This window comes from Polyodon spathula, chromosome 17, assembly GCF_017654505.1.
Source record: "Polyodon spathula isolate WHYD16114869_AA chromosome 17, ASM1765450v1, whole genome shotgun sequence".
In the NCBI taxonomy this organism is placed as follows: domain Eukaryota; kingdom Metazoa; phylum Chordata; class Actinopteri; order Acipenseriformes; family Polyodontidae; genus Polyodon; species Polyodon spathula.
In genome coordinates this window covers 29,444,350-29,471,688 of record NC_054550.1, presented here as the reverse complement: position 1 = coordinate 29,471,688, position 27,339 = coordinate 29,444,350, and the positions used below count along the sequence as shown (strand labels likewise).

Below are 27,339 nucleotides of genomic sequence, written 5' to 3'. Positions count from 1 at the left end.
TTTATGAATATGGTAATGTGGTGCTGTAGTAACTTGAGAGATTATGTCATCATATTGCAATAAGTATTCCAATGAAACACGAGTTAAACAATGTAGTATGCGAGTTAAAAAGTATACCACAGGTGCAGACTTTTACGTGCCAATGTCCTCCACGTTCCTCCCAGTGGAGAATACAATAAACACCTCGGCAAAATATGGTTTTGGTATACAATAATAACTTTAACGTTTATACATCATTTCACACATTCTCGTCAAGAAACAAAACCCAATGTTGCATTACACATGAATTACTTAATTTATTTAGTTATTTGCTTTATGTTAATTGTAGACGCGCCCTACTCTGTAACTGTCCATGGTCCTGAAAAGACGCTGTCAAAGCATCCGAGAAAAAAAAAAAAAAAAAAAAAAAAATCTGTCTGCAGGTTAGTCGGTTTTAATGTCAAATATGTTTGTCAGTTTTATATCAACTGAATTTTAAATATTGTATGTGAGATTGGATGATCATCAATTCAATGAAACAATTTCCAACTTCAGCATATTTTTTTTTCTTGTATAAGTCTTAACATACCGCACACAAAAAGAAAGACACCTGTCTTCCACCGTTCGACAGTTTTAGTAATAGGACAGACGTTGCAGTTTACTAGTGCAGCTGTTGCAGTTGCCACGCCTAAAAACACTGTGCGTATGTGTATGTGTGATCTATGATACAGACATTAAAAAAAACCAAACCAAAAAAAAAAAAAAAAAAAAAAAAAAAAACAATTTGACAACATGACATTTCAAAGAAAAATGTATACTTTTAAATACCAGATGAATACAATGTCCAACAACCAGGTATACTTTTTTGTAGTTCTTGGCATCTTAATATATTAGTTAAGACGTGTGCATACATTCCCGTGCACCCCAAAGGAGTGCAGGGATATAAACCATACTCCATTAAGCAAGGAATAATCATCTACATCCCCGTTGGTTTCCATGAGAGTAAAACAAAAGTTGTGAAATATACTTTTCTTTCCAGGAAAGGCGGACTTCAATTTGATTATGGCGTCACTTATCATCGTCTGGTTTTTCACTGTTTTTATGCACCATGGAATAAGATTGTAAAACAGATGAGCTACAAGTCCAGGGAAGATAAAAGTGTGATCTCTTCTTCTGCGCTTCGTATATAAAATGCTGCTTCACATAGAAGTTTACAACCTTTCTCAACACAGACTCAGGTTATTTAAAAAATAAATATTGAAATAAGGTCCCAGGTAAAGAAAATCATCTGCTTGGATGATCTCAGCATGGACGGCGCTGTGGAATTATCTACAAACCCTTTAATAGCACTGAATGATGCTCTCTATGTGTTGAGGTTTGCTGTGAAAACTACGCTAACAGCACTCCTTAGTGAGTCCCACAGAGTGACGGACGCAGAAGCAAGAATATCGAGAGTCAGCTTCAACCAATCCACGATGATTTCCTCTGCATTCTTTTGAAAGAAGAAAAAAACAGTTTTAGCCTCCATGACAAATCCTTGCTCTTGCACTGATTAAACGCCCTGGTGTTGGTTTCGAGGGCTGGTCACTAATAATGCAGGGAATAAATGCCGAGAGTGCAGCTTGTAGATTATATTTTTGTTTTTAAGATTTCTATCCAAGGTTTTTATTTTTTCATTATTACCAAGTAAGAGCGATACAGATACACCCTCTAATTATTTGTCAGAAATCAGCTTACTGAGCTAAAGAGGTGGAAGAAGCTTGCAACTAGGCGAAGGACTGTCCCTTTCTGGAGACTTGGATGGAGAACACGCGTAGGTGGCTCTCAGTCACTCTGAGGATTAACTCAGCGTGGAGGCTGAACTGGGGGAAGTGCTAGGTGCAGCGGTGCAAAGACCTGTCTGCTGAGATTTGATCTGAGTTTCCTATCTCAGCCACTTGATCGCTTTCACTGCAGAGACGTTTGCTCAGCTAAATAGAGCAAGCTGGCTTAATGCGGAGAAAAGCTGCCGTAGTTGTAAGGCTCGCCTGCCAGCCGAAGGAGGATGGCTTCATCTGCACTGACTGAAAGGGAAAAACAAGCAACTGTTATTCTGTGAAGGGCTTTTCGAGACCTGTTTTGGAATCTGACTGTCTCTGCGTCGTTTGTGTTGGATTTCTTACAAGGCGCGTCAGTGGATTCAAAAGGCACTCTTGTATACAAACCTATGGTATTTTTTTGAGCGCAGGGATGGAAATGGGCTGCGCGGAGTTGTGCGGTAAGAAAAGCATCACACCTTGTATTGACACTGAATATTGTGAAAATTCGATGGAACAAAACAAAACCAAAGCATGTGGAAAAAATGAGGAGTGAGAAGATTATATTTCCCTGACCCTCACTAAACTGAGCAGGGCTAATGTTCTTTCTGCAAGGTAAACTTTCCCTTTTTATATTTGCCTGTTATTTTTACCTTTTTAGGAGATATACGTGTCTGTTAGGTTATAGTCAGTCATTACTTAATGATTTGCTGGGCATTGCGTGTTTCTGATTTTTATCAACCAAATGGCTGCCTTGATAGCAAAGGTGTTCACATTTTGTTACAGTGGATCTGTACGATCGCAAAAGGCTTTTCGGGGTTTTATCCTGGTCTTCAGGTACACTACAAGGTCAAACAGCGTTTTCAAGGCATGCTTGTTAAGAGGTAGGCTGCTATTGCAAAATGTCATTCACTGTACTTGGCTGTATACGCGACTGTCACCTATAAAACTGTAAAGATATATAAAGATTATTGCATAAAAATATCTTTAAATGCATGAAGCATGCTGAAATAATGATTCAGGATGGCAGCTGCAAGTTAAATGTGATTTGAAATGATACAGTAAATTGCATATAACGATAGATTGTATATTTTCCTTGCTTCCTGCTGCGTTGGGGACTATGCTTACGCTTATACCAGTGCCTATTCAAAACCTGCGTTGTCTGTAAAAATGGAGTGTTTAGCCCAACAACATGATGAAATCAAGGATAGTCTATCTGACTCAAATTACACTGGTATTTTCTGCCTAAGTGCATAAAACCACACTAAGCTTTAGGAATGTGCTCCCCGATACCGGTTCAGCTCACAGTACAGGAATGGCACAAGAAAAAAAGACTAATTGACCTCAATTTTACAATTTTAAACAATAGTCTAAAAATGTTTTGTGGTCTGTTACTGATTTGTGGATTTTTTGTTAAAGAGAAAGTATTTCATAAAGTATATATATATATATATATATATATATATATATATATATATATATATATATATATAGATATATAGATATAGATATATAAACACACTCCTCTTTATTGATTTATTTATTGATTTATTGATTGATTGATTTATTTTCTTTCCTAAAAACTAACGAGGTATTTAGAAATTCTAACAGTTGCTATACGAATCAGTCCTGTTAAAACTGTAATAATCAATGTCAGTACCTTTTTAAAAAGGGTTCAAACGTGTTTGGCGAAATAGCATAATATTAACAAGATCAAGTACTTTCAGACAAGCTTTATACATGTTTCTCCTGTGGTGTAATCCATGAATTATTAAATACCTTAATGCTTTGTTTTTTCTCAGTTAGGACAAACGAAATAAAGCAGTGAAGACTTTAATAAGCCTTTATACCCCAATGCAATTTTAAGACAGTAACCGATGAGATAAACGATATCTAAAAATATAAAGATCTAACAAATCAAGTTAAATGGTATGATTTGACTTTACTGTCAATCCACAAAGTCTGAATGTTATCCTGTATTATTATTATTATTATTATTATCTTATTATTATTATTATTATTATTATTATTATTATTATTATTATTATTATTATTATTTTAAGATATCCTTAATGACAACATTTCAGACTCTCAGATCTGCAGCCTCAGCCGTCAAGCACCTAAACTGCAGTGCTACTTTAGCTGCCTGGTGGTGCTATAATTCAATTTATGATCCATCCTGCAGCTTCAGTGGCAGAAAAGGGCTTTGATAACTTTTGCAGCTGAATAACCTGAGCTACAGGCCAAAGGGAGTCAGCACTATCTGGGATTATAAACTTCAAAGGTGACAGTTCTATCTCTTGCACTGAAAGGCAGTAGTCCGCAGACTAATGTATTTAAGATGCTCAATATGGCTAACAATGGCAGAAAAGGTCATTCCTTTTGGTTGCCAAAGATGTTTTAAGATCCAAACAAGTTTGGATGCCTAACTCATCTGTCAGATTACAAAGGGAGAGAGATGAAAGCACACCAATTGGAAAGACTTCAGCAAGATTGTCTCACTGTGGAGTACGCTTGCTTTCATCCATGTTGCCTACTGCTTGGAGCTAAAAAAAATCAAATGAAGCATTATGAGATTCCCATGGCTGACGCAGTTTAATGAAAGCCAGACACTGTTGAGCAGGATGCCCTAGATTAACACACTCCCTGCTTAAGCACTAAGTGAGCTGAGAAGACCAGTTGTAAGACTCTTATTGTCTGTTGTCTATGTCTATTTAGAACACCAATGCTTTTGGAGATTATAAAACATAAAAAATGGGGCTACATTAATAATACATCTGCTGGCTTTATGACAGTGAATTCACAAAGTTATTAATTTGTTTCTGTGTTTGATTATTCCTTTTTCTTTATTGGGTAGTTTTTTTTTTTTTTGCAAAGGTTATGAAACCACAGTAGCAGGCAAAATGTGTGTAAGTGGACTCAAACTGCATAGTATGATATGACTGTTGAGTGTTGGCTCTTAAAGTCCTGTTGTTTTGTAAACAGGCATTTGTGTCTTTTGCTTCATTGTTAGTATTTTATAATTGTATAGTATATTTCAGAAATAAACTAATCTCAAAAGAAACATATAAATGCAGATTCATCACAATGTCATTCTACACTGTTATACAAGACTTGATCATTCAGCCAATCTCATCTTTAGTTGCTATGACACCAAAGATGTGACAAATGTGATGACATCATTATAGATATAACAATTTGCAAACTGTTGTAATTGTGTCAGTGGTGTAGCAGGTTTTTTTTTTTTTTTTTAATAATAATATGATATTATGCAACTTTTCATAATCTGTTATTTTATTTGGGAATTGATTTAAAGGTGAATGTGTATTGCATTATTAACATACTGTGTAATCTGTGTAATTGAAGCATGCACACTGTGATAATGTAAAATTATGCCTGTCACATAAATAGCAACTCTAAAAATAATAATAAAAAAATATATATTCTCACTTCTTCAAATGCTGCAGGCTAAGAAATTATAGCATTGATCTTATGTATTCTATTTGTGTTTTTGGTTAAAATGCAGGACATTTGCACTACCAATAGGTGGCACTCAAGCTATAAATATACATTAATAAACAGTGTTGCTAAATGTTTATTGAGGAACATTTAAAGGGCTAGAAATAATCAAGCACATCCAATGCAGTAGTGGTCACAAAGGAACCCCTTGGAATGTCTTCTGTTTTAAAAGCAAATTGATTTTCACTGCAGCAGTGCACCATTGAAAGAAGCTTGTTAAGAACTTAAATAGCAGTTAATTAGCACAATACTAATATGTTGTCCTAATGCTGATTGATATTTTGCACATTTGGTGCATATTTACATATTTACAGCTATGTCAACGAGTTAAGAACATGATAATGAAAGATAGCTGTTGTTATTCTTCCCTGCTGTTTTTAACTCTAATTTGTATTTTGTGTGTGTGTGTGGAGTTGGGGGGCAATGGCAAGCTGCTTTTCAAACCCTCAAGATTTGTGAATATGACAGAATTGACCTTTATTTTGAAAAGAGAATAATTTCCAGTAATATAAATACGCAATTGACTGAAGAGTGGCAGTTTGGAAAGAAAGAAATCACATGCTATGAAATTAAATAAAAAAAAACAAACAAACAAAAAAAAAAAACAGGAGATGTACAAGTCACTAACACTCCAAGGAATGCCATAATAAAACACTGACAATTACACCACCAATCTACACAATTCAATGATTTGTTATAGAACAGCAAAATATGTAAAATGATCTGGTGAAATCCAGTAACTTACAGTAGAATTGTGTTTGTTATTATTATTATTATTATTAATTATTATTATAATATTATATATATATATATTTGTTTATTCAGCAGACATCTTTATCCAAAGCGACTTACAGAGACCAGGGTGTGTGAACTATACATCAGCTGCAGAGTCACTTACAAAAACGTCTCACCCAAAAGACAGAGCACAAGGAGGTTAAAAGGCTCAGGGTCACACAGTGAGTCAGTGAGTGGGCCCGGATTTGAATGGGGACCTCCTACTTACCTTACAACACAGCCTCCTCAAATCACTGTATTTGTTTTTGCAAGGCTTGCTGCTGTGGCATTTAGAATTGCAATGCAAAGGTCATTTTCACAATGAGTTAGGGAGATATAAATATTCCATAAATCAGTAGCAAACTTGTCTTATCCAATCAGAAACACCCCCTTCAATAAACTGCCCAGTACAGATCACTGTTCAAAACTTGCATCAGATCTTTTTTTTTCATCTCACCAAACATAAATTTGTACTAGAACTTGCTTTATATTTAATTCTGTCAACGTATTTCTACACTTCTATTGACTTTACTGCATAATCCATGTAATATACAGACATGTGCAATTCAGTACGTGACCATGGCTATTGAAAAAAAGCTTAATGAATAAATGACAAATATAAAGGACAATATAATCAAAAAGAAGACAAAGTGCTGCCACAATGTGTTAGGATGTGGATCTTGATAAGACTTTTCAATCACACATTTTGTTTTGAATTTCTGACCAGCCGTGGCAGATGATAAAAGAATGCAACACGTGCCTTTCTTTTGATGAATAGGGATACTCATCTTAATGACACCTTGCATTGAGCATGTCCAGTATGGAATCCTAACTGACATGAAGGCTTTTTAAAAATATTTTTGACAGTAACGATGGTCATTTACATAAGTGGCAGTGAATAGCATTTTACGTATCACCAGGCGGGAACCAAGACCATTTATTTTGGTCTGCAATTGGAAGAAAGTGGCCAATTGCACTTGTCAAAATGATGAAAAATAATAGAAACCTTAGTCACTGTAGCTCACTATATGTGCAGTGTATTCTGTCCCTGTCTGTCTCTCTCCTAGATTGATTTCTACACACAATCCTGTTTGCAAATACAGTACATAACCAAGCATAGTTTTTGCTATTGGCCACACTGGCAATTAGTCCTATAACCTCTTGACATCACATCCCAACTCAGATGTGACATTCTTGACAGTTACAAAATGCAGTAACCATTGTATGTGAGGTCAAATTTAAATCAAATGTTCAACCCAGCCTGCATTGAGTAATAATAATATATGCCCGCAAGGGATGATTAAAATATGGTATTATTGACCAGATCTGAAAGTAATGCAGCACCAATATACACTTATTGCTATGATATTATACCTGAGATGGAATACGAGAGGAATGTTGTTGTCTGAAACCACTGCATCTAACTACAAAGAGGGAAGATATCATGGAAACTTTTGTTAGCATTTCAAAGAACAATGAGTTGATATGAAAAAAGATGTTGTGTGACACCACTGATGGCGCGGCTCCAATGGTAGAGAAGAAAAGGGGACTTGTGAAGCTACTGGATGATCACATTGGCTGCCTGATCGTCAGATTTTACTGCATCATCCACAAGGAGAGCCTTTGTACTAAAATTTTAAATGTCCAGATTAGTGGTGTGATGAATACGGTAGTGAGTACAAACTTTAATGTTGGGAAATTGGGCTGGAATATTTCAATTAAATCATTCAAGTGGTTTGTAGGGTACAGTCAGATGAAGCTGAGAATATACTTGTGAAATTGGAATTGTCATGCACAGTTAGGATTTCCAAAACCAACTCTCACTGATGGAGGACGTTACATATGAATGTCAAATGCAAAGTACATAAGGGGAAAATAGAAATCTGTAACTAAACTTAATAACATCAGGAGTCAGGCTAAGAGAATTCAGGAGACAATACACAACAAATAAAATAGACAAGCTCTTTCTTAAGCCCATGTGTTTTATCTCCCTTTACTATATCCCCTGGGTGAACCTGACCCATGCTTCTCAGTAGAGACTACATGCTATGTTCAGTGGTTACATGGGAAGGAAAACTGCAGATTTGAGGTAAACGTGTCAGCTTCAGCCCTCAGCAGTGTCCTTAAAATTCAAGTGGGGAAGCCAGATGATCAAACATACAGAAAAAGGGCATATACTCCACAAGGTGGTTGCAATTGACAAAGTTGGACCTGCATTTGTAAATAAACTTAAGAAACCTCTATTAGCCTTTTAAAATATTCTGCATTTAAACTTGAAATATAATATTAGCTTTTGTTGATGTGGTCTATATATTAATAAAAGTATAACATTATATGAGCCTTCATATTTTTTCAATACATAACATGCTTTCAGACCAAGACAAACCTGTCTGAACAGGGCTCTAAATCAATAATTATCTAATGAATATCTAATTATACTAAATTATTAAACAAGTTTGAACTCACAATCAGCATGCTCTGTTTGCGCAGTTAGAGCTGCAGTCATCTTAGAGAGACACAGGTGTACATTTTTTGATAAGTATCTAATAATGAAAATATAATATATTCTTTGTATATTTAACTAATGTTAAATTCAACTAAGGTTATTGAGCTCTAAGCTTACTCTTGATGTGAATAAATATTATTTAAATAGTTCGCTTGTATACAAATTACTTAATTGAAGTAAAAACAATTTTTTCCCCCCAACATGTGATTTGTGATTTGCGAAAAACATATTTTTGAATCTTGCACAATTATGCACATGCATAATTATTCCCTCCAGAGTTGAGGGAAAAAACACTTTTCTGCAACTCCCATTTCAAATTTCACTAGCAGGAAGAATTGAAGAGAAAAAACTTTCATTTGATATCTGATCCTAATTTCTGCCACCTGATTTAATTATTTATTTATTTATATTCTTAATAGGCCAAATATTATACTTTAACTTTGGAACACAGAATCTAGGTTACAGCTTTGAAGGTTTGGATTACAGAATTTAAGGTTCATTCTGTATTTTACAGTTGGTTAAGCAGGATATGTTTCATACAGATACAAACATTGTCAGGTTCAGCTCCATGGTTTAGTGCGCTGACCCAGCATACAGAATATCATGCCAAAAAAATCAGTTAATTATGGCATTTATCACCCTCCAGTGCACTGTATGAAAAGTCCATTCAGACAAATTGGCAATTTAACTACCAGTAGTTTGGAGAGGGCAGGGCATTTCATGCTTAAAGCTTCATGCAAAATCCAATCACCCATTTCTACATTTGTCTTTTATTTGAAAGAAACTGTCAGTGAAGTGAAAGCTGAGAAATGAACACGTTCTTTGTATCTATGCTAAGAACTGACAATTAGTTGTTATTCAGTTCTTTCACTTCTCAACGTACATGTTGCAAGCCATGGGAATATGGTTTGAATGTATATTTATTCTCAGAAATAAACGGAAGAACCAATTCTGATGCTTGGTTATTTATATAGAATTGGGTAGTGTCGATGAATAATATTACATGGAGAACTGCTGTGATAAATAATGAGATGATGCTACATAATAAATCTGAAGATGTAGGGATTTTTGATGCCTGGTGGTTAGGAAACATTAATATTCAAGTTCAGTTTTCATACCATTCTCATTACAGTTGTTGAACAAGTTTGGAGATGACAGCTCCACTGTGACCTCAGAATAAATCCTGACAGCAGCTTTGGGTGGAGAAATAGGTTGTCAGCAGGTATTGATATCTGATGCTTTTAGTTCTGGGGTTCGAGTGATTGTATGGCAAACCATTTTATTCTTACACATGGGTGATTCAAATTGAAAGGAAGGCTAAAGCTCATTTTGTACATTTGTATTCTCTACACTTAAATTGCCCTTCAAGAATATTAAACACCTGCCTGACTACATTTTTTTAAAACCTGGAGGGTATTCATAACAGATGTCTTAAGCAAATGGGCAGTTACCTAACAGTGTTACATTTTGAGGCTAGCAAAATGCATGACATGGATATTGAGAAGGAAGGTCCCTATGTTCTTCAGGAGGCTGTGGCTTCAGAATGAAAGAAATAATGTACCTACTTTGTGAAGATCACAAGATAAATGATCTCAGGATCTCAGGATCTCAATTGAAAATTGTTATGTTAAGATCACAAGATAATTTATTTGGATTATATGGAGTTTCAGCACTTTTATTCTTGTTAAGCATAGTAATGCAGTATACACTATAAGGGCACCAGTTTCTTGTATCCTTTATACATGATGTACTTGCCCTTCGCTTTGCTCATAAAAAAATCGATTACAATATTCGTTAAAGGTTAATTTTGATACAAAGGAGTATAGCAGTTTTTACATTTTTGACTCTTATTTCTGACTATGTGCATTCCTGTGTAATCCTGTTGTTGTATTACATGGATACAGATTTACAAAGCTTCAAGCTCCAAGCTCATTATGAAATAAAAAAGTTAGCATCATTAATGTACAACCCCTTTACTATAATTGTCTCTCACCTGAAAATACTGCACACTGGATATTTGTCTTTATTAAACAAATTTGATTATTGAACACATTTACCACATATGTAGATTTTGTGTTTTTATACATTGCACACTCTGTCAGTAATTGTCGTTCAAGAGTGATGTATTGATTGTGGATTTGAATCAATTTTGATTTACTTCAGTTGATAGAGAGCAAACACCTGACCATCATGCAATAGTAGCTTGGTTAAGGTAGTACTCTTTGTGCTGAACATACAAGTACATACATCAACTTGTTCACAACATTTACAGATGTAATTACGGATGGGTTTGGTGTGCAGTGGCCTTTAGCCTTGTGTATCAGCTACTCCCCTAATCTACTGGAGTATGTTTATGCACTGGAATCCTTTTTACAACCCTCTCATATTGTACACTGACTAGCCAACAAATTTGAGAATGTAAGTGGGAATTCCCCAAGTCAACAATGTATGCAAATCCCTGTTGTGACAGGACGTGATCCACTAGCCCTACGAAATAAGCTGTGTGGCTGTATTCACCAATGTGTCTCCTGGGTGTTCCTGTAAAGCACAACTCTGGTTGATCTAGTCCATTGTGACAAGCAACAGATGCGCTACAGTGGCCCAAATCACAGAAACCTTTAATACTTGACAAGACATATCTGTTGTGAATAATGCACCGGGATATTCCAGTCTGCATACATTCTGTAACCTGTAGTTTAGATACTATATCCATAACAGTTTTCCTTTTGAAAGAGCCAAATTAATCTTTACTACTGTCCTCGACTGATGTGCTTTATCTTTAATTATTGAGAAGTATCTTCCTTCAACAATAGATGGAGAGCTGGTTGCTGAATCAAGTCAGGGGTGGACTTGGTCATAATGTAAAGTATTTTGGTGCAGGGATAGTAAAATGGATGACAACAGCATATTTCTAACAATAATGTAATGGGAAAAGCCACAAAATAAAAATCAGGATAAATGTAAAGTAAGTAAATATTTATACTCCCAGTTCTTTATTCACATTTAAACTACAATTATCTTGCCCTGCAAAATACCAGTATTCTGTAAAATATAGTAACAGTAGTAATAAAACAACATTTAAATTTGTGATGTTTGGAGTCCAACTCTCCTTTCTTCGGCACAGTTAGACATTTGAAGAAAATACGTACCTGTACACTTTTGTTGTTGTTATTTTTTCTGCTGTATATTTTATAATATTCACAAAAAACACCAGATTTTTTGTATTCCCATGCCGCTCAGCAGCATATGGGTTTAGCAGCATGCAGCGTGCTGAGTCTCTATGGATTTGTACTACTGCTGTTGGCTGTGGTACAATCTACAGCAGGAGCAGCTAGCTCTGGTCCCCGTGACCATTTCTCTATGCTGGAATGATTTACGCACACTTCAGACAGTTAGATGACCAGCCATTTTATGCTTAAACTGGTAAACTCATAGTGCTGACATCTTGTGATATCTCATTATACATAGTACACCAGTGCTGCCTCAAAATTTGTCTAGATTTGTTTATTTTCATTCTCAGCTTATTTAATAAACATGAGGCTTCTTGATGATGTATTTTATCTGCCATGTGGCACATGCTCCTAATTGCCAGTGAATTAGACTATGAGACATTGATTTTCAAGTAGGGTATGTGATTGATGGTGAATCCACCTTCCCCACATCGAACTCTTGCCCCTGATGGTAGAACAACATGGGGAATCAAACTATCTTCCTATTGGAAAGCATTATATCACTCAAACATAATAAATCAACTCAATTGTTAATTATATTTTTTGTTTTAAAAATCATATGAATGACCAGTGCTTCTAGGTTTGCCATTTGCGTGTTACTGAACACTATAAGTTATATATTTTTTCTAGACAGAAAAAATATATAACTTATAGTGTTCAGTAACACGCAAATGTCCTCTAATGTCATACTTGAGTAACGTTTCCAGACATTACTGTGGACCTTATTTTATCTAGGTGTAGTGGTACAGTAGTTGAATGTGCCTTACAGTATGGTAAAGTACTATGCTTAAATAACCCTAATAGTACAGCACATGGAGGGAATGTTAAACAGGACAATTAGTTGTTTTTAAGGTTTTTTTTTTTTGCTTTTATTTCTCGACATGCTTGATGCAAGTCATGTGGTTTGAATGTATATTTATTCTCACAAATAAAAGAGTGAACCAATTCTGATGCTTGGTTATTTATATTAAATTGGGTAGTGTCAATGAATAATATTACATGGAGAACTGCTGTGATGAATAATGAGATGATGCTACATAACAAATCTGAAGATGCAGGGATTTTTGATGCCTGGTGGTTAGGAAACATTAATGTTCTAATTTAGTTTTCATACTGTTCTCGTTACAGTTGTTGAACAAGTTCAGAGATCACAGCACCACTGTGACCTCAGCAGCTTGGGGTGGAGAAATAGGTTGTAACGTGTGCTTCATTAGTGGAGATTGTAAATATTGGGTATGCAATGGCATACTAGGAGGTGTTAGTTCTGGTTTAGGTGCCTGAGCACTTTATTAAGTCCACTAACTAACAAGGGAATGGCACAAAACCTTATTTTTATCACTGTAATTAAACAGTAAATTACCTTGCAGTCAAAATCTTCTCAATGTGGCATCTTGAGTGGGTGGGGTTGCAGGGATAAAGAATGGAATTGTTCTTTGATCTACAGTATTTCAATCATCTAAAATGAGTGAATCTAAACACTGGCACCCTTTAAAACTGTAGAAATCCTGCCTGTGTTTCCCCCATTGCGGCTTCGTTGAACCCTTAACATCACTGACGGAAATGCTTGCAAATAGAGTGGAGTTCTGCAAAAAAAAAGAAAAGAAAAAAGATAAATAATTTTCTGACGAAATATTATTAACTGTTAGATTAAAATATTATGTAGAAGGTGTCTAGGACAGTTTTCAAACAATACAGCAAAATTGGTACAGTTTTAAGCTATCAGCTAAGACACTGATTGTGTACCGTTTTGGGTTGACACAATCAAGTACAGTTCGTTGAACCACCACGGGAAACCTTATAAGCAGGAGAAAAAAAAAATCAATCTGAGCCTTTATTGCCAGGTAATGCGCATGAGCTTTCGTTCCCTGCTCTGGATTAATTTCAGCATGCAATTTCAGGTTCATTATCTTTTCATATGACCTCGATTTGTTATTAGGAGACATCAGATAGGAATTTCCTTTAAAAACCTAGACTGCTTATCATGCAGGCTTTTGATTTCTTGAAGTCTGAAGGTAAAAAGCTTGGATACCTGCAGCACCAGTTGCAGTGGGGACTCGATTACAGAAGAGCTTATGGAAATCAGCAATTCAGAACTGACTATTCCCGGTCCTATATAAATACCTCCTCATTAGAAAGTATTTTGCAAAGCCTCTATCGGAGTAACCAGTGCATATCTTACATTTTAAACAAAGCTTGCATAGGAGGGTTATAAGAGGTTGCTAATTCTAACTAAGTACTGATTTTTAAATCCTTACATTAGCATTTGGGGCAGCATTGAGATACAGCATATATTATATATGTATTCATATAGTAATTTATGGGTTAGAATATATTGTCACATGATATTAAAGTGTGATAATATATTCTGACGTATAGGACGTTCTACGCATTATATTATATGTTTTTGTTTTTCTTTCTTTATTTATAGATTGAGTAGTATAATATTCTTGGTGTGTATCATTGCATGGAGAAACCAATTCAAAATGATTACAACATACAAGAGACATTTCAGTGAAGAAAACATATATATATATATATATATATATATATATATATATATATATGGGAAAGAAAAGCAGCTCGAGGAGTTCTCTTGTTTCTCCTGTGTATAAGATGTATGCAAGTGTTTTTCCCCTTGTATTTTCATTTTCTTGCTTTTGATGTTTTCTTAAATTCTTCAGTTCTTGGTCTTAACATTGTATATTTACTCTCTTTGGGATTATCCACAGTTGAATGTGTTTGTTTGGATAACACTCCTGACCACCTTTGTGAATAACTAGATTCTCAAAAACAAAACAAAACAAAACAACAAAAAACAGTTAACAGCAATGTATTATCAATACCTCATGTTGGAATTTCTTCTTGCTAAGGTGCCTTTTCAAATTTAATTCAAATTTTGAGGCCTACTGATGTAAATCAATGAATCATCAAATTTTGAGGCCTACTGATGTAAATCAATGAATCATCCACAAATGTTCTGTGAAGGTCATGGTTTATGTTATATATTCTGCGTGATCTTTCTGTGTGTTTTGTAACAAAGCCTTCAGCCAAGGCTCATTTGCGCCCTTTAAAATACCAGATCCAAACACAGAACAGTACTTTTCAGCACTTTTGTGCACTTTTAATAAACTAAAAACAAAACAAAAACAAAACAAAAGCCTGTCTCCATGGAGACCTAGACTAAACACTAAGCCTTTTTCCCAACAAACTAAACTATTACTTACACCAGACAGCTAAGCTGTTTATCGGTAACACACATTTCCTTCAGGTATAAACACACAATACCTTATGTGATAGACAGTCCTTGGCTGAACACACATCGTTTCTCCTGTTACCGGCTCCCTGGCATTCATCTCCATAGTGGAGCTTCAAACTCTCTTTTTATATTCTGTGGCTGTTCCCAATTAGCAACAATTATCTCATTTTGGAACAGCCACATTCTGACATGTATTTGTCAGGGATAGGAATTAACCTCATCCCTGCCAACCACCACCAAAACACACACCTCCAATAATTTATTTACAGATTGGGCTCTGCCCTGCCATAGTTTGTATTATATAAATATAAGTAGTATACTTGATAATGAAAGTGTTGACAGTTGAACATGTTATATGTGTACCACTACAGTTATATTCATTACAGTATTTAAGCATTCCCATCTGGATGTTCAACAAGAAACATTTACCCTTTCCTGGCATTCTTTTGCAAAGCTGCCCCTGCCACAGTTTCAAAGCAATGTATCACATAAACCGTTTGTTCCATTACAGGTGGTGTTGAGTAGATATTTACCTTTCCATCGACTCACTGTTTAAAACTTCTGGATATATCGGTGATACAATATTTTTCACATTTCCATATTGCTTCATGTTTATAAACCATATCCTGACATATCCTTTAGATTTACATTTTGTAAGAAAGGAAATGAACTCTTTATTTGATAGCTAGCAATAAAAATCCTGTGATGGAAAACGTAGCATGGAAGTCATAGGAACTGTTCAGAATACCAATTCAAGTTGTGATTAGCATGTCTGTCCAAATTGTTTAATTTATAAAGGTAGAGATAATATTGAAATAATAAGTTCCATCCAGATTAAAAGAGTGTACTAACTAGAAATACCTGCTTACATGCAGAATTGCATTTCTTACACTCAAAAATAGCATTCAAGAAAACAGGATGTAGGACAATTGGATGGAATTATGTGCAAAGTTAAAATCCTATCTGCATTTAAGTTAAAATAATTTTAAAAAGAAGAATGAAGCCATATATTGAATTCAGGGTCTTTTCCTCCAGCACAGAGAGTGCACTGCAGCCAGCCAGCCAACCGTGAACGCTCTGAATGAATAATAAAGCCTTTCCATTTTAGAATTGTTTTGTGATGAATTTAAGTTTAAATTGTAAAATGAAATCGTGCTTGCCGGAGAGTTCAGTAAAGTGAAACAATGAAGGGCAGGGGATAATAAATAGCAACTAGCTTGTTCTCAGGAAATATTTATTTTACCTGCCAGACACAGGGCATTAAATAGGAACTTATGATAATGTCTGACTGTCTTCCAACCTTTTAGTTAGCCATCAAGAAGACTTTATGAATAACTAATATCTTGTTTAAACCTTAAGCTTCATTTGATTAACTTTCTGCATATGTTGTAATATTTTTCTTCTACTACTTAATTATTATATATTATTATTATAGGCTACTCTTACTGCTTTATATACTTTCCGTGTAGTACCATTTGAAATTATTTTTAATCTCATTGTGTTCTATTTTGGGAACTCCTTTTCTGTCAGCTGTTGAAGGCAGCAGGTTAAATATTAGAGATTCTAATAAGAAAAACAAATGCAGAAAGCATTTGAAACATAAATACATAACAAAAGTTTTTGCAAAATGTATTTCTTTTTTTCTATGACCAGGATTATTAATTCTCTCCATTCTTTCCCTTTTTTGCAGGTGTTTGAACCTGACTTACAATGGAAAAACTGCTTTTCTATCTGCTGGTCATTGGCATGGCAGTTAAGGCCCAGATCTGTCCAAAGCGCTGTATCTGTCAAAATTTGTCTCCCAACCTTGCAACACTCTGTGCCAAAAAAGGGCTTCTATTTGTGCCGCCGAACATCGACCGGCGTACTGTGGAGTTGCGTCTGGCCGATAACTTTGTTTCAAGCATCAAACGGAAAGACTTTGCCAACATGACCGGCCTAGTGGACCTTACCCTGTCTAGGAATACAATTAGCTTCATCACTCCTCATGCTTTTGCTGATCTCCGCAACTTGCGGGCCTTACATCTAAACAGCAATCGACTAACTAAGATTTCCAATGATATATTTAGCGGTCTCTCCAACCTCCATCACTTAATTGTAAACAACAACCAGCTCACTCACATCTTCTCAGAGGCTTTTAATGATGTTTTGGCATTGGAAGAGTTGGATATATCCTATAACAACCTGGAAACCATCCCTTGGGAAGCCATTGAGAGGATGGTTAGCTTGCACACACTCAGCCTGGATCACAACATGATTGACTACATCCCTGAGGCAACTTTCTCCCACCTCCACAAGCTAACACGCTTAGATGTTACCTCCAACAAACTGCAGAAACTCCCACCAGATCCACTCTTCCAGCGTGCTCAGGCTCTGGCTACGTCAGATATCACGACTTCTTCATCTTTTGCTCTAAGCTTTGGGGGGAACCCATTGCACTGCAATTGCGAACTGCTTTGGCTGAGGCGGCTCACACGGGAGGATGATTTAGAGACCTGTGCCACACCAAACCATTTAACAGGACGCTACTTTTGGTCTATCCCAGAAGAGGAGTTCTTGTGCGAGCCTCCACTCATCACTCGCCATACACACGAGATGAGGGTTTTGGAAGGCCAGCGGGCTACACTGAGATGCAAAGCCAGAGGGGACCCAGAACCAGCTATTCACTGGATTTCGCCTGATGGCAAGCTCATCTCCAACTCTTCCAGGGCACTTGTTTACGATAACGGGACGCTTGATATCCTCATCACCACTGTGAAGGACACAGGCTCTTTCACGTGCATCTCTTCCAATCCAGCTGGGGAAGCCACTCAAGTAGTGGACCTGAACATAATCAAGCTCCCCCACTTGATTAACAGCACAAACAACATTCAGGAGCCTGACCCTGGCTCCTCAGATATTTCCACTTCCACTAAATCTGGTTCCAACACAAGCAACAACACAGGGGACACAAAGATAAACCAGGACAAAAGGGTAGTGATTGCAGAGGCAACCTCATCAACGGCCCTTATTAAATTTAATTTTCAGAGGAACATCCCAGGTATCCGCATGTTCCAAATCCAATACAATGGTACCTACGATGACTCCCTTGTTTACAGGTAGGGCTTTTATAGGAGTGTATCTTGTATACTTTCCAGGATGAAATCATCTTTCATTGATTTATTAATCCACTGCCATCATTCAGGGTGCTAACACTTAGTCTGGCCCTGTTGCAACATACTAGAGACATATATTGAAGTGTTTGTCATTGTGTAATGCACTTTTCTGTGTTAATGGTAACAAATAAAAAGGGGGTATTACTTATTCCAGTGCTATTCTGTTGCAGGGTTTAAGATGATCTTTAATCCTATTAAATAACTTGCTGTGTGAAATAGTACACTGTGAACAAGTTTCATGAAACTGATCTTAGAGTTTATTCCACTAAAAAAAAAAAAAAATCTAATTTGATGTAGGAAATCAATCACCATTTGCAGTCCATCTGTCTGGTATTTGACGAGGTGATGTAGATCAAAGTGTGCTAACTGCTTACACTTAGAAGACTGCTAATGTAATGGTCACACCTTTCAAAGGTAATTTGTCATTTGTATTATTGTGAAAAGACTTCTGTGTTGGATTGTTGAACAAAGTAATTAGCAGTCCTGTCAATGACATCTGAAAGCTGATAGGGCATATCGTGTGAAGCTGCCAGATGTGTTTGGAGGTTTCATGTGCAGCTACTGGAAAAACTGGGCATTCTTATCCAATGTAAAACATTTAGAAAGACATCTCGTCAATATGTGTTATTGATTTTTTTAAAATTTAGCATGAATAGCAGACTCTAATTAATTTAGGTAATCATGGGATTTTTCTAGACTTTTGTTAAAGACTTGAATGAATATCACTTTCTTTTACAAACTGACTTTAAAACATTCTTTAAATAACTCATGGACTTTTGTTTTTGTGGACATTATTTATTTGTTGTCTCAAGATATTTTAAATTCTGCTTTTTTTCACATTTGTCCAAGTGGATGACTCACTCCTCATTTTCTTGTGACAAACTGCGATTCTGTGTTTCTCAGATAACACCATTTTGGAGTAAATGATACCTTATCTTAAGTGTAAATTGGATTACTGTTTAAATTGATGTTTAAATTGATTTCTTCCAATCAGATGCTTGCTTTTATTAATCATATTGCTGCAGTGAATAATTACCTAATATTCTAATAGTAGGTCTTCTTTGTTTTCCAGAATGATCCCTCCCACAAGCAAAAACTTCCTTATTAATAACTTGGCTGCTGGAACTATCTATGACCTGTGTGTCCTGGCTATCTATGATGATGGCATCACCTCTCTCACTGCAACCAGGGTTGTGGGTTGCATCCAATTCACAACGGAGCAGGATTATGTCCGCTGTCACTTTATGCAATCCCAGTTTCTCGGTGGTACAATGATTATTATTATTGGTGGGATCATCGTGGCATCTGTACTTGTCTTCATCATCATCCTGATGATCCGGTATAAAGTGTGCAACAGTGGGGACCCAAACAAGGCCACAAAGGTCAGCAACATGCACTCCCAAACCAATGGGGCCCAAGGCCAGGGCTGTGGGGGATCACTGCCCCCCTCAAACTCAAAGCTGGCCTTGGGGGAGGAGGAAAGTGCCCAGTGTCACAAGGCTCTTTACAGAGACACTGTGACACAGTCATCAGAAACGTGCTCCATCCCCGATTGCTCCACCACTACCTCTTTGGTGGCCCAGAACTGGACCTCCAGCACGTCTGGCTCTCCAAAGCCAAAACGTAAGCCTGGGCCGAAGTCATTGGCTGAGCCCAAGATTGATACTCTGCCCAACGCTGAGACTCAGAACACAAACCGTAATAACTCCACAGCGCTGCAGCAGCCCAGCCGTTCTCCACTAATCCAGCCTAAGCAGAAACCATCTTTTAAAAGAGCACAATCCAAGCCCAACAAATACCTTACCCTACCAACAGAGAACTTGAGAGCAAAACGCAGGTATTCTCTCAATGAAGACTTTTCTAAGTACAGCTACTACATCAATTCCCAAAAGCTGGGAAGCTTGTGGTCTAAACGGAGTCTATCAATGAACGGCATGTTGTTGCAGTTGGAAGGCTCAGATAGTGGGAAAGCTACCTTCTCAAGTTCGGAGTGGATACTGGAAAGCACTGTGTGATGTTAATTTTTTTTTTGCATCTTTTTATTTATTTAGTTTTTTTTTTTTTTTTTTTTTTTTTTTAAAGCTAACAGTGAAGGGATGTTTGCCTTGCAGGAATTTGGAATTCCATACTTGTCTCAGCTTATAAATGTTACTTCCAGCAGGGTTGTGAATAAACATAATTGTGGCATTATAACAGCAAGCAAAGCAGCATTCCTAATAACAACGAAATAAATAACAATGAAAAAAAAACCCAGAAATAACGCAAGAGAAAAGCACAGTGCCTTCCCTTGCATAAAGATTGGCTTCCTGATTCAGCAGTAGGAGGAACCCAATGCAAACAACTTTGTGCTATGGGGTCTAGGTGTCTGGAGGGTAGAGTAGGGGTGATTTCACACAAGGCCTTTTTACAAAGAAAATTAAATTTCCTGGATATAGGAAAAAAAGAGACTTGTTATGGGATGTCTTATTAAATTGGTATTTTTTAAAGAAAAAAATCAAGTTTTCTTTAAGTGACATTGATACTGACATTATTTTCAGGCGGAAAAAAGAAAAACCCTGTACATAAAAAAAGAAACGACAACTGCTGTGTTGTTATGTTGTGTAAAATAAAATCTGAAACAAGTATACATACATGGTGTCATTGTGTTGAATATGTTTAATTATTGTGAGGCAGTTCTTGAGAAAATAGTTTTCTGAAAGAATTAGTTTAGCTGCCATTTATAAGTCTTATGGAGGTTGGATTTAACTATAACTTACTTGTCATTTTGAATCCCTTATTACTTAAGTATATCAATCCTGGTGATTATATTATGGTGGTGCAACCTCAATTCCAACATATGCCTCAATTGTATTGATGGAAAAAGGTACTATGATACATACCATACTTCTTCGAACTTAAGACACAGCCCAAATTTCCAACCCTCAACTTGAGGAAAAAAAAAATTCAAATAAAGATGCATTTACAAAGATTCATTTACTTATCTAAGAAAACGACAGATGGGGGCAGTTTGCTGCTATCTGCTGTCACACAGAGCATTACAGTTATGCTCTGCTTCTCATTTCCAGTTGTGATTACTCACACATGTTTTTCTCCATTTTTGTGAACTGTGGTATTGCTTGGCAAGTAGAAAAATACAGTGGCCTTAGAACTAAGCCTAATAAAGAATCGCTGAAATTGTGTTAGCTTCTCTTTGAATTCCTCAGGAAGCTAAGGACGCTTTGTGACAGGAAGGACCCTGTCGCTTGTTCACCTGCGCTGCTGCTGTGGTAAACAGGAAGTCTTGCCCACAGCTGAGCTGATCGGGAGTTCCTGATTGGCTGGGGATGTGTCCCAGGAGTCTATACCTGTTTAAGAATTCAGCAGTGCCAGTTCAAGGCTACTGCACCATGTCCATAGCTACACAGACTGCCACTGGGTTTGCTTTGTTTCCATCGAGGAGGAGAGCGTCCGCTCCACAGGATAGCTACTATGGAACCTTTACCAGTCGCGCTGCTGTCCTCAGGCTGTCACATCTTTTGTTGGTGATTTTGGCTATTTTAGTACATGCATCACTATACTGCACTAGAATTTAAGACACAGGGCATTTTCGAGAAGAAAAATTGGTTTAAAAAGTGCATCTTAAATTCAAAGGAATACGGTACATGCATAGACAACAGTAAAAATACAATAAAAGTACGCACTTAAATTGAAGCTAGGATGACAATGTTCAGCACAGCTTGAGTCTTGATATTGTTCTCTCTTGATTGTGACAGAGCATTCATTCTAAAAACAAAACAAGAAATGTCACGGTTACCCTCCATATACAGTACATATAAAACAAAAATCACATGAACCAATACAAAATACACTTTATGAGATATAATGTATATGTAATGGCAGTTTAATGAGTGTGAGACACACTTATTTGTTACCTCACTCTCTCACATGCAGACTTGTTTATAAACATTGAATTATAAAGAGTGGTTCTAGTTTAATGAAAAAGTTATATACCTATACATGGGCTTTTTAAAACTAAATCCAATTTTGGCATGAAAGATTATACAAAACCTACATAACTATAAACAACACATCATAAATTCTTCCTTGGACAGTGGCGAGTACTGCTGCTGCTTCATAAATGCTGGTCTACCCAAAAAAACAACTTATAGAGCTCATTCAGTTTATCAGTTCTTACAAGAATGCATTCAGATTTAGTCCAAAGCCCAGACTGGACCACAAAGTAACCCTGTATATTAATTTCTAAACTGTGCAATTCCTGGGAGCTTCCAAGCTATGCATCCATCAAGAGAAAAATACTTGATTTCTTACCTGCAGATCAACACACACTAAGTTGATATCTGTGTTACGGCAGCTTTGATTGTTTATCTCTTTACCGGTTTTGGATCTCATTACTGATAAGATAGGAACAGAACTGATTATGAGGTTTCATTTTTCCTCCTTTGATTATTGATTATCATTATTGTATTTAATTAGCAATGCAGGGTCGATCTCTCTACTGTATATCTGTAGCCCAATAACAACAAAACCCATCTCATTTCATTGTTGTAAAGGATCCATCTAAATAACCATGTGAAAACTGACAGAAATATGCCATAAAACAGCATGGAATGCGATCCAGGAATTGGCATGAGCTTTTATCTCCAGCCACACTCTAAATTAGTGTGCCTTTCCATAGCAACTCTAATGCCCAGGCTTTTAAAGTTAGATACATTTTAAATTTCTACAGTAGCAACATATAGAACATTACAGGGTATTATTATTATTATTATTATTATTATTATTATTATTATTATTATTATTATTATTATTATTATTATTATTGTATTCTTTCAAATAATATTTATTTTTTAAAAACATGTATTTTGTCTACTTTTAAATTAATAACAAATAGTACTTAGCAGTAATGTCAATTATATCATGTTTGTGCTGCTGCCCCACTGAGTTTTCAGCTGGTAACACGGCTCCATATTAGTCAGCAGATGGGCCTTTATGAATACCTGTGTATTTAAAGTATGTATTCTCTCGATTCTAACATCCCAGCCTTGTTTCACAGTTAACAGCAGTGTGGTCACTATATTCAACGGACTGCTTAAACAACCTTCCCATGCCATTCTTAAGTTTTAAAACACACTTGGTCATAAGTAGCTTTGCAGGGATCACTGTATCTCTATACAGTATTTAATACATAGAATTCTTAGAGTTTCAAAAGATGTAGATTCAGAATGTACAGTGCACCAGTCTAGTGCTTTCTATTACTTACATGAAATCCAGATTGGGACATAAACCAAATTAGTTCAGGGCTTCAACATCATCCTGTATGCATTATTGTAAACAACAGGGACATCACATAATCTGACACAACAGATTTAAGTATTAAGTCTTATCTACCCTATGTATAGTGCAAAGTGGTCCTACCAGTCCAGGGGTTACCTCAAAGAATATTGCCTTTTCACAAAATATTTCTTTAGTCAACTCTCTGTACCTTTTAAGGACAGGGGAGAAATGAAAATGATAAAATCCTGTTGTTGCTTAATAGTGTGATTTTAAAAAGTTAAAATTAATCTCAAAAACAATTCAAATGATCGATAATATTTACAAACAATAAAAGCAATGCAATATACTATAAAAACTGATACATTATGGTTATTTATTTTATATGATAAGAATATCGTTTATAAAGACATGCATTCAAATTTAAATTAAACAGACAAAATTGGTTTGTGTGAAAATAACGCAATTAAAATTGTTTCAGCTGTAAATTCCCTGTCACAAACAACAATATTAACTGTTGTTAGTTGGCAAATACCATGTCCTTGTCCTCTCCCTCCATTGCATGTATACGTCCTAATTTAAAATGTAATTTGTCTTACAAGCTAATGGAAGGGTTTGATGTTATTATTTTCCCATCATACAGCCAATAAATAGAAGTTATTAAATGCACTGGGCCGTGCATGTTGCTGCTTGCTTTTAGATACCCAAATTGCAGTGTGCAGGGAAACAGCTACCATGGCCCAATGCATCAACAAATACTTTAATCATGTTTTTATAGATAAACTTCTTATAGAATTACAGAAAGCAACTGAGTGTCCTGTACTCCATTCACACAAAGATACGACTCCTCAGTACAGGCACTAAAGCTGTAGACCACCTCAGGAGGACGTTGTAGTGCAGACAGTGTGAAGAGGTAAGACAACGTTGATAGTGACATCTTGCTTTAGTCTAAACAGCTCCTATCACCAGAAATCTTTTTAACAATTGATATCATAATAATAATTTGCGGTTACATGTAAAGTTAACATTAGACTATCATTTGTAAGGCCATTGGCCTATATAAATTATTGCAGTACTACGACTACTGTGACTGCAACAACTACTACTAATAATAAACTTAATCTACAAAAACAAACAAAACAAAACAAAACAAAAAAAAATAACCCAAGTATCTGTCTGTATGTCCAAAGACCAATGTGGCACCCATTTTGCTAGTCTAGTTTTACTCTGCAAGAAGAATGGTACACAGTGCAGAAGGGGTCATTGATATACCCCCTAGGGAGCCACTTAGTCACTATTTACACAAGACAGTGGTACCCCATCTAAAAACAGTTACACCTTCACAGTACTCAACTCAGTAAACTACCAAGTGAGTTCATTACACACCTGATATTCACAACAGAAGATTTTAGAATGCCTATCACTCGTTCTCATAACGAGTTTCCATGGCAACTGATCGGTAACTCGCAAGTAGCAGTTACTACCCCTACTGAGATACCGGGGACATTTTCCATGGGACCCACTGCAGAATACTATAACTGTGCAACTTGTTTGTAATGGACAATCTGTATAAAACATACCTGTATATAACATAGAAATTGTCCCAAAAGTTTTATTCTTAGAATGAAGGTATAGTTTACTGTTGAAGTTAGAAGCTGGACAGAAGTGTGATAATCCAGTTCATTTTTTGAATTAGCTAGTAGAATTTGCTGAATAACAATTTTGGGCTGGATAATCTTAAAATGTATCAATTTCTGATGTACAGTATAATACAGAAAAAATGTATTATGTCTGCTGTCGCCAGTTCATCAATATTGGATTGAATGTAAAAGAATAAGCAACTTTTATATTCTACATTTAACAACAGAAATAGGTTATTTATTAGAAAAAAACAGCCTTCTGAAGTTGTTGCTCAAAAACTAAATGTTTTACTGAAATTCTCATTTTTTAAACACATTTTTAAAATAAATTGTTAAAAATACAGAAAAAACAACCACATTATTAATCCATCTATAATACATTATTCTTACTTCCCCTTTTCTTTCATGAAAAGTAATAGGTACATTTGATTTTAACATTTAAAGAATGGAATGAAAAACCAAACCATACTGTATGGAAAGCTGCCTCGCTATAATCATGCATTTGATTTGCTTTTACTGTTTGGCACATCATTCTTAAAGCTCCGTGTCATCCCTTTTTTTCTCAGTTGTGCAAAAATGCAATACTGGGGAGGATTGTTAATTTGCATGCTGTGGAACAGCTTGCTTCTTTCAACTGTAGCAAAACAAAACACGGCACAAAAGATTATTCAATCTGTCTGCTTTTCTGAAAGATTGAAATGCAAAAAAAGGAAACAAAAACAATCTGGTTGTGCTTCAGCTACTTGGGAAGAAGCCCAAAGTGTTTGTAAGAAAAAAGCAACATTGTCCCATTCAGCCAAACATGAAAAGAAAGCAAAAACAGACTCTGCAAAACTGCTCAATTGTGCTTCCCTCCTCCCATTCCTGAAAAAAAAAATCATTATAGCAGAGGCTTTTTTTTATAGATTAAGATTTGGAATAAACTGTAGTGCTTAACTCTATCATAATCATGCATCACAGAGTTTGACAGCAAAGCTATATAGGTACAGCCATCTATCAGCATGCTAATGGTTGCTAAAGGGATATTTATGGAACGTCCTCTTCAGGTTACCATAAACATGATAAATAAAAAAGGACTGAGAAATTACTTAACTGTTCAGTAGAAAACCAGCCTGGCTAGTGATGGAAAGAGTTAGGAACGTGAATTAATTACATTGGTTTCAACTACGGAAACTGTTAAATATATTATCTTTGTAAATAAAATAGTGGACATAATCCTATTTCAGTTAATTGCTGTTTAACAGCAGGCCCAGTTATATGGTGTATACTATATACAATGCAACTAGAAGTAAACATAATTACTATGGACACAATTACCATATGGTACCACAGGCTATAATGAGGCTTGCCAGGATTTGATTTTTATCGATAAACGTCAGTAAACGTCGATTTCACGAAACTCCAACAGACCGACGAAAAAAATTCTCATCTATAAAAATCTAAATATAGCTAGAGTGACCATTGTGAAATTATGCTTAAAATATTGATATTCTATTGGTGTTTGTTTTTTGACGCATGCACTGAGCTAACGTTAACTAGACAGCTACAGTCATTGATACTGTCAGTTAATATGTTTGGTTTACAGTACGTAAGGTCAAAGTTGAGGAATCATACATAGTACGCACACAGTAACGTTCTCTTTCACGGTTGTTAGCTAGCAATACACCCAGTAGCTACCAGAAGAAATGCACTGTAAAAAATGGGATGAAAAAGAAAGGCTATGCAGGAGTAATGCTGTGAACATCCTGATCTTGAGTTTGGAACCGTCAAAAAGTCTAATCAGGTGGATGTTGACATTCTGCGCTACAAGATTTGCAAGACAGAAATAAGCGACAAATCAACTCGCATTTCTGAACATTTAAACAGCCAGACACATCTCAAATTGAAAGAAACTCAGGAATGAGTATCACAGTCTACAATTGAGTCATGTCTAGGAAGGATGAAGCCAAAGAAAGAAGCAGCAGCAGATTTTCCACACAATCTGGTGCATATGCTATGTTATGAGGGAAATCCAATGAGTGCGGTCCAAGGATCAAGCTATGTCCTTGCTTTGCTTGCAAATGCACCCCGCAGCACACACTTATCCAGAGAGGCGCTCACCACCAAGTGACGATCAAATTCTCCCTTGTGATCGATGAAACCCCTAAGCTTTCTGGAAGACCAGCAGTTAATCTCCTTGCTGTGTTCTACATTAACAAAAACAAATCCTTCAA

At 36.0% G+C, this 27,339-nt stretch overlaps 1 protein-coding gene across 1 annotated transcript; it reads left to right on the top strand.

Moving 5' to 3' along the window:
- Positions 1-822: 822 nt before the first annotated feature.
- LOC121329616 (leucine-rich repeat and fibronectin type-III domain-containing protein 5-like) lies at positions 823-20,270 on the top strand. Its single transcript, XM_041275287.1, has 3 exons — positions 823-2,390; positions 16,751-18,158; positions 19,288-20,270. The coding sequence occupies exons 2-3, from the start codon at positions 16,771-16,773 to the stop codon at positions 20,228-20,230; spliced, it is 2,331 nt and encodes a 776-aa protein (XP_041131221.1). The 5' UTR covers positions 823-2,390; positions 16,751-16,770; the 3' UTR covers positions 20,231-20,270.
- Positions 20,271-27,339: the final 7,069 nt, after the last annotated feature.

Coding starts and splice junctions, on each gene's coding strand:
- LOC121329616 (XM_041275287.1), top strand. CDS start 16,771: ATGGAAAAACTGCTTTTCTATCTGCTGGTCATTGGCATGGCAGTTAAG. Junction 18,159..19,287: donor GATGACTCCCTTGTTTACAG/GTAGGGCTTTTA, acceptor TTTGTTTTCCAG/AATGATCCCTCCCACAAGCA.